We start from the raw sequence: 12940 nt of genomic DNA, 5'->3' as shown, positions 1-12940 counted from the left end.
TATTTGAATTCTGAGTTCCTATAGATGCCAATCATTCTGAACTTCAAGGGATAAAGTGAGATGCCAAAACTGTTCAGAGGCAAAAAGCTACTAGTCACGCTCATCTATTGGAGCTAAGTTTCATTGATATTTTGGAATTTATAGTATATTCTCTTCTTTTTATCCTATTTTATTTTCAGTTGCTTGAGGACAAGCAACAATTTAAGTTTGGTGTTGTGATGAGCAGATAATTTATATGCTTTTTGGCATTGGTCTTTAGTATGATTTAGTTAGTTTTTACTATATTTTTATTAGATTTTATGAAAAAAATCACATTTTTGGACTTTACTATGAGTTTGTGTGTTTTTCTATGATTTCAGGTATTCTCTAGCTGAAATTGAGGGATCTGAGCAAAAATCTGATTCAGGTAGAAAAAAGACTGCTGATGTTATTGGATTCTAACCTCCTGACACTCGAAATAATTTTTTGGAGCTACAGAAGTCCAACTGGCGCGCTCTCAATTGCGTTGGAAAGTAGACATCCAGGGCTTTCCAGAAATATATAATAGTCCATACTTTGCTCAAAGATAAATGACGTAAACTGGCATTTAACGCCAGTTCCATGTTCCATTCTGGTGTTAAACGCCAGAAACAGGTTACAAGTTGGAGTTAAACGCCCAAAACAGGTAACAACCTGGCGTTTAACTCCAGAAACAGCCTAGGCATGTGTAAAGCTCAAGTCTCAGCCCCAGCACACACCAAGTGGACCCCGGAAGTGGATTTCTGCACTATCTATCGTAGTTACTCATTTTCTGTAAACCTAGGTTACTAGTTTAGTATTTAAACAACTTTTGGAGATTTATTTTGTACCTCATGACATTTTACACATTTCATATTGTATTTATGATGGCATGAGTCTCTAAACCCCATGGTTGGGGGTGAGGAGCTCTGCTGTGTCTCAATGAATTAATGCAATTACTTCTGTTTTCTATTCAATCACGCTTGTTTCTATTATAAGATACTCGCTTGTACTTAACCGTGATGAATGTGATGATCCGTGACACTCATCATCATTCTCAACCTATGAACGTGTGCCTGACAACTACTTCCATTCTACCTTAGATTGAGTGTGTATCTCTTAGCCTCTTGGTTCATGATCAGAGTCTTCGTGGTATAGGCTAGGATTATTGGCGGCCATTCCTGAGATCCGGAAAGTCTAAACCTTGTCTGTGGTATTCCGAGTAGGATCTGGGACGGGATGACTGTGATGAGCTTCAAACTCACAAGTGCTGGGCATAGTGACAGATGCAAAAGGATCAATGGATCCTATTCCAACATGAGTGAGAACCGACAGATGATTAGCCGTGCGGTGACAGCGCATTTGGACCATTTTCACTGAGAGGACGGATGGTAGCCATTGACAACAGTGATCCACCAACATACAGCTTGCCATGGAAGGAGACCTGCGTGCGTGAAGAAGAAGACAGTAGGAAAGCAGAGATTCAGAAGACAGAGCATCTCCAAAACCTCAATCTGTTCTCCATTACTACATAACAAGTACTATTTAATTTATGCTTTTTACTCTTCATAAATATAATCACTCTTATCATTGATTTCCTGACTAAGAATTACAAAATAACCATAGCTTGCTTCAAGTGGATAATCTCCGTGGGATCGATCCTTACTCACGTAAGGTATTACTTGGACGACCCAGTGCACTTGCTGGTTAGTGGTACGAGTTGTGAAAAGTGTGATTCACAATTCGTGCATCATCTACCAAAGTCATTCAAACATACTATCTATACAAAACAAGCACGCATTCATATTAAACAGAAAGATATGTTGCATACATAGTCTTACACATTTCCATAGTCAAAATGCAAAACGAGCAATTCAAAAGCTCTAACAAAGTCTAGAACGATAAAGTAACAATCACTTATCATTTACATGCGCATTTTCACCCTGGGCTTCATCCCCAGGTTCATCATCAGTGGGAGCGATTAGATGTAGAGTTGGAGGAGGAGGCCGAGTTCGGTAGACATGAGGATCATGGAGACATCCCATTAGGCAGCTATGATTCAACCTTGCCACCACCACTACCTCCACCTCCTCCACCTCCTGCACCGCATGATCCATTTGGTTCAGGAGGTATGTGACGAACTGATTTCTGCCAGTAAAGAATTTTATAAAAATATAATCGCGTTGTAAGTATAGTTTCTAAACCAACAGAGAGTCCTTTCGTACAAAAGTTTTGGTTGTCACTTAAGCAAACCCAATAAAATTTATAACCAAAGTATTCAAACCTCGGGTCGTCTCTCAAGGAGTTGCAGGGAAGTATGATTTATTATTGGTTATGGAAAAAGGTATGTTTATGAGGTTTTTGAATAAGAAACAAGTAACTTAAATGGCCAGAAAAATAAATTAATAATTAGAAAAACTCTTGGCAAGGTATGAGAACTGGAAATCCCATCATAGTTATCCTTATCAGGTGTGATGAGAATTGTTATTGCTCCCACTTAGTTAACCCTTACTAAATAAAGGAAAGTCAAGTGGACTAATCAACTTGATTCCTCAAGTCCTAGTCAACTCCTATGGAAAGACTAGCTTTAGAGGGATCCAAATCAATCAGCAATTTCCAATTTTCAATCAACCACTGAGTTTGACAATTCAAGTGTCACCAATTACTTATCCAAAGCCAAAAGGAAAAAATCCAAATTATTTATATCATAAATAGAAGGAAACAATCTTAAATCTGAAATACCTCAATTTATATTAAATGGAAAATCAAATTAAACATAGGAATCCATAAACCAAATTGGCAACATCAAGTAATCAACTAAAGTAAGAGAATGAATAAAAGTAGAAGAGAAACTAAATTAAAGAATATTGAACCTGGATTGAAGAAATAACCATACTCTAAGAGAAATCCTAATTCTAAAACCTAAGAGAGAGGAGAGAGCCTCTCTCTCTCTCTAAAACTATATCTAAAACCTAAAATTATGAATGAATGAATTGTTCTCTCTGATTCCTCCATTCTCCAGCCTCTATACTGTGTTTCTGGGCTTGGATTTGGGCCGAAAAAGGGCCCAGAAATCGCTGGGGGCGACTTCTGCAATTTTCTGCACGTGGCATCCGTCACGCGTGCTTGTCATTCGGAGATTTTCTTTGCCACGTGTACGCGTCAGTCATGCGTACGCGTCGTTTGTGCTCTGCGCCAGGCACACGTCCACGTCGTCCATGCGTGCGCGTCGCTGTCATTCCTGCCCTATGAAGCCTGAAATTACTTAACACACAGATCACGGCATCGAATGGTAATAAAGGATAATTAAAATTAATATTTTTAAGGCATAGGAAACATATTTTCACATATATCATAGAATAAGGAAGGAATTGTAAAACCATACAAATCTTATGAATAAGTGGGTGAATAATTGATAAAAACACTCAATTGAGCACAAGATAAATCATAAAATACTGATTTATCAATCTGCACCATTGGAACGTTTGGGACATGATGCACCACTATTTCGTGGTACATTTTGTGCTTAATTTAGTGGATTTTATCAACTTTTCTCACATTTATTCAATGAAATAGCATGGTTTTGTAATTTTCTCCTAATCTGTGCTTAAGTGTGAAAACATACTTTTTAGGCCCTTAATTGGTTAATTTTAATTCACCTTTAATTCCATTCGATGTCTTGATATGTTTGTTAAGTGATTTCAGGTTTAGAAGGCAAAGATTGGGTTGAAGGAATGAAGAAAAAGCATGCAAAAGTGGAAGAACTCATGAAGAAAAGAAGGAAATGCAAAGTTGACAATCCTGACCTCTTCGTACTTAATTGGTCATAACTTGAGCTATAGAGGTCCAAATGAGGCGGTTTCAATGGCGTTAGAAAGATAACATCTGGGGCTTCAAAATGATATAAAATTTGCCATAGTTTCCTTGCGTTTGGTGATGTGTACGCATCGATTCATGCGCATGTGTTGCAAATCAGCGTGGGCCATTTTTGGGGAAAACGTAGCCAGCGATTTCTAACTCATTTTGGGCCCAATCCAACTCACTTCTGATGCTATTGAATCCAAGGATTGAAGCGGAATGAACCAAGTAGTTATAGTTTAGTTTTTATCATATTTTAGGTTAGAATTCTACAGAGAGAAGCTCTCTCTTCTCTCTAGAATTAGGTCAGATTAGATTCAAATCTCTTCTTAGATCTAAATTTTAATTCTTGTTTTCATCTACTCTTCCTTTCAATTTCTTGTTGCTACATCTTTACTCTTCTAGTTCCTTTTGTTAATTTCTTATTCTAGCCATTTTTATGTTCATGCACTTTTGTTTCCTTTGATTTCAATTAATGCAATTTATGTTTCATGTTCCTTTATTGTTTAATTGCTTTGTTCTTGTTATTTCCTTGCATTTGGTAATGTTAGATTTTATATTTTTTGTTATTTTACTATGCTTTTCTTTTATGCCTTCCAACTGTTTGATAAAATTCTTGGTTGGGTTTTAGTGTAGATTTTTCTCCTCTTAGGTTGGGTTGAGTAATTGGAGACTCTTGAGTTATCAAACTCTTTTGTTGATTGATAATTGGAAGTTGCTAGTTGACTTGAATTTCACTAAAGCTAGTCTTTCACTATGATTTGACTAGGACTTGAGGAATCAAATTGATTATTTCCACTTGGCTTTCCTTCATAGTTAGAGGTTGACTAAGTGGAGTAATGGACAATTCTTGTCACAATTGATGATGATAATGAGGATAGGACTTCTAATTCTCATACCTTGCCAAGAGCTTTTTATCATTTGAATTCCATTTACTTTCTTGCCATTTATCCTTCATGTCTCTTATCAAAACCCCAAAATATAAATCTCATAACCAATAACAAGAACACTTCCCTGTAATTCCTTTGAGAGACGACCCGATGTTTGAATACTTCGATTATTTTTATTGGGGTTTGTACTTGTGACAAACAATTTTTTGTATGAAAGGATTATTTGTTGATTTAGAAACTATACTTGCAACGAGATTTCAATTGTGAAATTATATACCATCAAAAATCCATTCATCAAGACACCTCACCACTTAGCTGGCATGATTCCGGGCCATCCAACAGCTATCAGGAGGAGTAGATGGTGGACGAGATATTCTTCGAGGATGCATTCCAGCTTCACACAGCTGACCAGGCATCGATGCAACGCCTCACAGATTAGTTTTGGACTGGCAGAGAACAGAGTATCGGAAAATTTCATCACCCTTCTGCTCCCGCGCATACTTCAGCCTGGATGCCACGGATATCTCCGGGCGCTGGCTCATCATACAGGGCAGGTGTGAGACCGGGTGCCCAGTATGCGACACCTCCGTCAAGGGACTACGGTATGTTGCTGACCTCATCCCTTTCCTCAGGTGATACATCCTTCAGCTCCATTGCCTAAACCTCCGCCTCAGGTGCACCAATATGCCCCTGTTCCTTACTCCGGAGGATACTATATCCCACCTCTTCCACTGCCTCCGCATAAGCCACAGGATCATTCTACGCAGTCCTAGCCTCATGCAGACCCTTGACCCAGCCGACCTCAGCGCCAGACATAGCCTCCACCATGTGGTACCGGGCATCGACTCCACTACCAGGATCCCCACCACCGATGATGTCTTATAGTTTATTATGTACAATATCTTGTTATTAACTTTATGTATTAGACTATTATGATGTATTGTATAAGTGATGCTTGTATGTTTTGTTGATGTATAGTCCTTCTATGTGATTTTTTGTGTGTTTGGTATTATGAAAAAATCTATTAGACCTTTTAATGGTGCAATATAAAATATGTATAATTTATTTGTACAACCTCACTCATGATTTCCAAATCCATTAATGATTACATATATATTACATAAATGACACACACTGATAAGCGTTTAATACAACTAGAATAACACGAAACAACTAGGTAACATCGAGCACAATAAACAAATATCACCCCTAAGCTTCTTCTGTGGGTTGGTTGGGACAACCCCTCCTAGTATGACTAACTTGCCTGCATAGACCACACCTCTTCTCCTGGCGCTTGACCTCATCCATGTCATTCCGGAACCTAGTAGACACAGGTCTTCCAGTAGCCTTCCTGCGCATGAGTGGGTTAGGATGAAGCAGAGTCCCATCCCTCACCTTGAACACAACCTCCTACCGTAAATTGGATGAACATACGGTGTCCACTCGATGCTTGCGGCGGCATAGGTGGCAAGCGCATGTGGCATGGGTAGTGGAGAGACTGAAAGAGGCCACAGTCACATGTACCCGCCGCTAGCCGAACTCGGAAGGAACCTTGCGACCAACCCTAGAACGGCTCTAACTCCTCCACAACAAACATGGAAGCCCATCGATCACAATGAGTAACACGCATCTTCGGGATGCCTTCTCTGTTCTTCTCAATGGCTGCCATCAGCCTCTGGGAGAAGCGATTTCCAGCCGCTGGTTGTGACTGTGCTTCCTTGCCCTTCATGACGAACAACATCTACAACCTCTCGTACATTATGCGCATGATGGCAGAAATCGGCAAGTACCGTGTGCCCTTGAGAACTACACTGATGCACTCTGACAGTTTTGTTGTTATATGACCGAACTGGAGATCACAGTTGCAGTATTGTAGCCATATCACTTTGTTGAAACGACCATCCCAGTTCGCCATCTCTCGCGACAAACCTCTCAAGGCATCCATGTACCACTCATACCCAGCCTTGCTTGGACTATAAGCAGTGTTTATAAGGTATCGCTTGCCTTCGGCCGACTTGAAACGAGACATGAAATTTGCGGCCATGTGTCTAATACAATAAGCGTAGAATGCCCTAAGAGGTTGCCAACCACTATCATCGACCCTCAGTGCAGCCTTGATCACCTGTGATTTATCAGAAATAATCAACAGGCCTTCTTGTGGGGTGACATGTCGTCTCAGATTTGTCAAGAAGAACGACCATGACTCTCGGACTCCACAATGGCAAAAGCAATAAGTAGGATATTGCTGTTGCCATCTTGAGCAACTGCAATAAGCAACATACCACCGTATCTGCCAAACAAATGCGTGCCATTGACAAAAATAAACGGCTTGCAATGTTTGAAAGCCTCAACACTGGATGGGAAAGCCCAATAGACTTTGTCGAACATGCTACAGTGGCGGACCAGAAGGTGTCCATCGTAGTAAGGTACGGCCTTGAGCTCACAAATAGTTCTGGGACAACAACTCTGCAGTGCCTGCAGCAGCTTCGACACCTTGTTGTATGACTCTTCCCAATTCCTGTAAATCTGCACAATTGCCTTCTGCTTCGCCATCCAGACCTTTCTATACGAGGGTTTGAAGTGATAGCTTTGCCGAACTGCACCTTGCAGGACAGGGATGTGTTAGACTGTATCAACGGTAGAATGACCTTGCAGATAAGGCTACTGTCCAACTGTCGATGGTCTTGGGACATGGTGGGTGCTGAACAAGTATGCGCTCCACCAACCCTCCGAACCTCCCTAACGAAATAAAACATTCATGGTTGGAAACTACTAAATATATAGCAATCATTCATGAATAAATACGCCACAATTAAACTTGAACTCACTAGTATCTGAGGTTCTGTCGGAGGGCAACACGAAGACTCTAGGGACATCCATTTACAGCTTGACGACAATGCACATGGTACTTTAATTGGTCCGATTTGACCACTCGGTACTCAGCACTTCTGCGAATACTGTAGTTCTTCACCCCCTGCATTACTGCATCTCTGCATTTGAATCTATGGTCAACCCAAAACTCTACCCCACTATGAGAGGTGGGTCATCCTAGACAAAGGTCGAGTGTACAGAACCACCACCACCAACATCACTAACCTCGGCGGAAAGCTCCATTACTTGTTCTGCCATAATTCTCCCGTAGATGTCAAATATGAGTCGCACATGCTCCTCACCCTGGAGCCGAAACAGTTGAAACCAGAAAATTTCATTACCCAACGGTGCTAGCAACCTATACCCCACCCTTCCGATCTCTCTTCTCCCTATGCCACCAAGGTTGCTCAATATCAAACTCTTCAACTCAGACAACGAACTTACGCGTCGAGTGCACAATAGTAACAGATTCTCACACTCAAATATTACCTAATTGTCGCTGTTTCTCATACGACAATTGTGGTATACACCAACAACCACATATCCGTTACTACTGGACATTTTTGCTTATTTTTTGGAAGAAAAATGGAGAAGAAGATATGAAATGTGTATTGAGAATGCCAAGAATTGCACATCCTTTATAGCAGTTGAAAATTTGTCTTAATGTATCTCGTTTGCATTATAAACGTATTAATTTAACACGTATCTCGTTTATACCGTAAACGAGATATACACGTGTCACGCGCACCAGTCTTATCTCGTTTACACAGTAAATGAAAGTGTAAATAAGATAAGACTAGAGGACATATTTTCGTAATAATTTTTATAATTATTTATTCAGTAAATAAAATATTTATTTAATTTATCTAAATAAAAAATCCTTTTTATTATAGTAGTTTGATTTTGATATTTTAGGCCCCTCCAAAGATTGAGAGAGAAACTCCGTGACTCTTCCGGTCTCCCCTAACCCTTACGGCTGCCACGACCCCTCTGTGTCACCTCTGCTTTTCAGCCTGCTCTAATCCTCTGCCTCACGCCCTCAGCGGGCCCTTGGCCTTTCTCTCAAGCCCCAAAACCCTAAAACCATAACCTGAACCCCTCACTCCTTCAAGCCTCAGCGCCGGACACACTCTCACAGCTGCACACCACACACAAACCCTAGATCACTTTCCTTGAATTCGACATTCACCATCAGATATTCATATTCTCCATTCTCATTACTCATCACTTTTCTCTTCTTCCGCAACTCAACAAGACAACAACCCACACAGCCACACACTTACAGTCTGACACAGCCGTCCGTGATTCATCACTCCTTGAGCTCCGTCGTCCGCGATTCACCGCGGCGCGAACTTTGCCGTCTGCAATTCACCGCGCCTGGAGCTCCACGTCATTCGCCGGTCTTCTCCTCGGTTTTCTCCTCGCGATTAGTCTCCTCGATCTGCCTTCTCCAGTTCTCGTCGTTCATCACTGCCGTCGTTTTCTTCTCCGGGCTCTGCAGTGTTGCCGACTTGCCATCATCTTCTCCAGTTTGTGGTACTAATTTATGCTTCTGTATTCTCTGTTTTTCTTTATTTTTTCTGTATATCCTCTGTATTCTTGTGGTAGTTTATTCATTTGTTTTATTTTTTTTTGTCATCGTTTAATTTTTTTTTTCAGTGTCTTTAGAAGTTAAAAGTAGAAGTTTTTGTTCCAATTCGAAGGTTCTATATTGAGACTTATGTTATTGTTGATGGGATTGTTATGTATGCTGGATTATTGATGGACTGTTATAAATTTATGTTTTTCTTCTTAAGGTGCGGTATTGGAAGATTGAAACACATTGTTGCATGTGCTTATTGTTCATTTTACATTCTAGGCTTTCACTGTATATGCAGATTCAGTATTATATATCACATATTCACATTGATTTAGTTTCAATTTAATTGTTCTTACTTCAAGATATTTGATAAGGAGATAATATAATTGATTATTTGAGTCAAAAATGTAATTATTATTTTGCATGATAAGTTAGTCTTCAACTCTGGATTCTACTATCCTTGGACTATGTGATGAAAGAAGTCTTGAAGATTATGTTAATGTTATGTTTTTTAGCCAAACACTATGCTAATTGAGTCAAATTATATTTGTTTTATGCATTATGTTTGTATTATCATTGAGGATTCTTTTTTCTGTTTTTTCATTTTTATTTTCCCGATTTTTTAAAATTTTTGTATGAAAACCGGGGATTTCTGGCGGATAACAGGTAGCCCCCCGCCTCCATTGGGAACCCTTTCCATCCCTAGTTGGGGGCACATAGGGTTTTTTAGACTTCATACTCTCACTCTCTTCATTTTCCTCAGTGAAGCAAAGAAGAAGTAGAATGGCATCGTCATCGTCAAACAACAGCAGCTACGATGTTCCCTGGGTTGAGAAGTACCGACCCTCTAAGGTCTCCGACGTCGTTGGCAACCAAGATGCCGTCTCGCGCCTTCAAGTCATCGCCCGAGACGGCAACATGCCCAATCTCATCCTCTCTGTATGTATCCGTCAAACCTCTCTCTCTTTTCCATTCCATTCTTTTTATTAGGTTAATAATTGTGAATTGTGAATTCCTTATTTATTATTGAAATTGTTTCTCTTCGTTTCTTTATTAGGGTCCTCCTGGAACTGGTAAAACCACAAGCATACTAGCACTTGCTCATGAGCTTCTTGGTTCCAATTCCAAGGAAGCCGTTCTTGAGCTCAATGCTTCCGATGACCGTGGAATTGATGTCGTCCGGAACAAGATCAAGATGTTTGCTCAGAAGAAAGTTACTCTCCCTCCTGGCCGCCACAAGATTGTTATTCTCGATGAAGCTGATAGGTATCTAATTTTGCTTTGATGCTTGTGATTAGGATGAAAAACAAGGAGTTATAATTGTTATTACTGATTCTTAATTGTTTGAATTTTAATGCAGTATGACTTCGGGGGCTCAGCAAGCTTTGAGGAGGACAATGGAGATATACTCGAATACTACTCGGTTTGCCCTTGCTTGCAACACTTCCTCTAAGGTTATTGAGCCCATTCAGAGTAGATGTGCCATTGTGCGATTTTCGCGCTTGTCTGATGAGGAGATACTCGGTCGCCTCATGGTTGTGGTTCAAGCTGAGAAGGTAAGCCTTAAATGCTCTATGAATTTGTTTTTCCATCTGAAGTTTAAGTTTGTGTAGAATTTTGGTGCTTTCATGGCTCATATTAGTAAAGCATAGATATGGAATTGACATCTTCATTGTTTTGCTTATCTGTTTTTGCTTTTGTAGTTGCATGCCTTATTTATCATTGTACTCTTGTTCTTTTCTCTTTCTCCTTTATAATTGATTCTTTGATAACTACAGGGAGGGCTCTTAATTTGAAAAAAATTCTCTATTATTTGCTGTTCATGCAAATCTTAAAATACAGCTTAATGGCCGCCATATTACTTCTCATGCAAATTTCTTATCTAATGCCATGCCACCTTCTGGTGGTTTGCATTTATGTCTTTTTTTACTTTCTTTTTTCAAATATTACAATGCAGGGCATTAGAAATGCCTTTTATTGGAGTTTGATTTATTTCATGTTTAATACCATTTTGTATTAAATGCATAACCTCCAGATGTTCTATAGCATTTTATCTGTGCCATTTGTATCCTTCAAAAATTCAAACTATTGTCTTCTAAAACACGTGAAATTGTGAATTAAGGGCTTTGCTTGATTATGTTGCTGCCATTTGATCATGTTGGGAGGTTACTAAGTTGTTTATCTAGGTTCTGCGGGCAATTTATGGAATTATGTCAAGTTGTCTATGCATTCTTTGGTTTCTCATTATAGTGTTAAAAAGGGTAGCACAAGGTACAACAATAGCATCATCGTAGCCTGAGGATACTTATGTTGCGGTTCTTTTTGAAATTTATTGTAAAGGTTCTTGTCATTGGAAATGTGAATTTGTTAGGAAAAGCACCCTATTTAAAACTTTTCTTGGTTGCCATCTATTTATCTTCAGTTCTTCAATCTTCATTACTGTTGAGGAAATGCATGATAAAATGAACTGTTATTGTTCAAGGTTCCCTATGTTCCTGAAGGCCTTGAAGCCATCATTTTCACTGCTGATGGTGATATGAGGCAGGCGTTGAATAACTTACAAGCAACATACAGTGGATTCCAGTTTGTTAACCAACAAAATGTTTTCAAGGTTAGAACCGACTACGATTTTTAATCTATAATCGTTAGAATTCACCATGATTTCATTAAAAGATTGTGATTATTTTCAGGTTTGTGACCAGCCGCATCCATTGCATGTGAAAAATATGGTGCGTAATGTTCTCGAAGGGAATTTTGATGAGGCTTGTTTGGGCCTCAAACAACTATATGACTTAGGATACTCCCCCACAGATATCATCACAACAATTTTCCGTATTATAAAAAATTATGATATGGCTGAGTATCTGAAATTGGAATTCATGAAGGTACATGCTTTATCTGTTTGCTGTGTTTGTAATCTTTGTTTTACTAAGTAGTAAGTGACTGAGAATTTGTCATGGTTTCCTTCAATTGCAGGAAACTGGATTTGCTCATATGAGAATTTGTGATGGGGTTGGTTCCTATCTTCAAATGTGTGGTCTATTGGCCAAGCTTTCTCTAGTTCGTGAAACAGCTAAAGCTGCATGAGTAGGTTCCAAGTACAGCTTTTATGTTAGCTTCCGTTTTGTTTTTTTCTGGTAGAGAGGATATTCTGAGTTATTATATTTTCAATGATGTTCAAATGCTTAACTGATAGTTTTTTGGCTTCTATAAGTATGTTTGGCTTGGATAAATGCCACTTTTCCAAGTGTCTTGTCTGAAAACTGAAATAATTGGTTCTTGTTTTGCCGAGGTTGTGATTTGCTTCTAATCAAGCATCACTTCTCATAGAGGGAGCTTTTATGCTTGTGAGCAACGGAATGTATAGTGTTGCAAATTTTAAATTTGGGGTTATTTAGGAAACTACTACTACTAAAGTCTAAAATGAAAACTTCGTAGAAAGTAAAATGGACTAGAAAACCTAAATAAGTAAAATGTAAAGGGGGTAATCTCATGGAAAAGTATCATTAATGATGAAAATCCATGCATGACAAGATGTGAGGTTTTTACATGGTAGACTCTTAAAATATTCTAATTGTAAAATTTAAAAAATATGCATAACTAGTTTAAAAGGAGTTTTAGTGGAGTTAGCAGTAGGTACGGGGAAAATAGATGAATGCGTTAAGGATGATCGTATTCTTGAAGCATGATTGATGTAACATTTCGCCGATTGCCATGCATCGAGACTTTATCAATGGTGGTTGAG

The 12940-nt window shown here is 39.1% G+C and overlaps 1 protein-coding gene across 1 annotated transcript; it reads left to right on the top strand.

Annotated features, from left to right (window-relative positions):
- LOC107631320 (replication factor C subunit 2) lies at positions 8525-12524 on the top strand. Its single transcript, XM_016334734.2, has 7 exons — positions 8525-9152; positions 9959-10134; positions 10253-10461; positions 10556-10751; positions 11678-11806; positions 11886-12080; positions 12172-12524. Exons 2-7 carry the CDS (start codon positions 9979-9981, stop codon positions 12280-12282), a joined length of 996 nt encoding a protein of 331 aa, XP_016190220.1. The 5' UTR covers positions 8525-9152; positions 9959-9978; the 3' UTR covers positions 12283-12524.

The sequence above is a fragment of the Arachis ipaensis genome, chromosome B01, assembly GCF_000816755.2.
Source record: "Arachis ipaensis cultivar K30076 chromosome B01, Araip1.1, whole genome shotgun sequence".
NCBI lineage: Eukaryota > Viridiplantae > Streptophyta > Magnoliopsida > Fabales > Fabaceae > Arachis > Arachis ipaensis.
Note: the sequence above shows the minus strand (reverse complement) of the source record. Positions and strands in the feature narration are given on the sequence as shown.

What these genes read in the sequence shown, in the direction of transcription:
- LOC107631320 (XM_016334734.2), top strand. Translation starts at nt 9,979, where the DNA reads ATGGCATCGTCATCGTCAAACAACAGCAGCTACGATGTTCCCTGGGTT. An exon ending in TGCCCAATCTCATCCTCTCT is followed by an intron (nt 10,135 to 10,252) that starts GTATGTATCCGT and finishes TTTCTTTATTAG; the next exon opens with GGTCCTCCTGGAACTGGTAA. An exon ending in TTGTGGTTCAAGCTGAGAAG is followed by an intron (nt 10,752 to 11,677) that starts GTAAGCCTTAAA and finishes TTATTGTTCAAG; the next exon opens with GTTCCCTATGTTCCTGAAGG.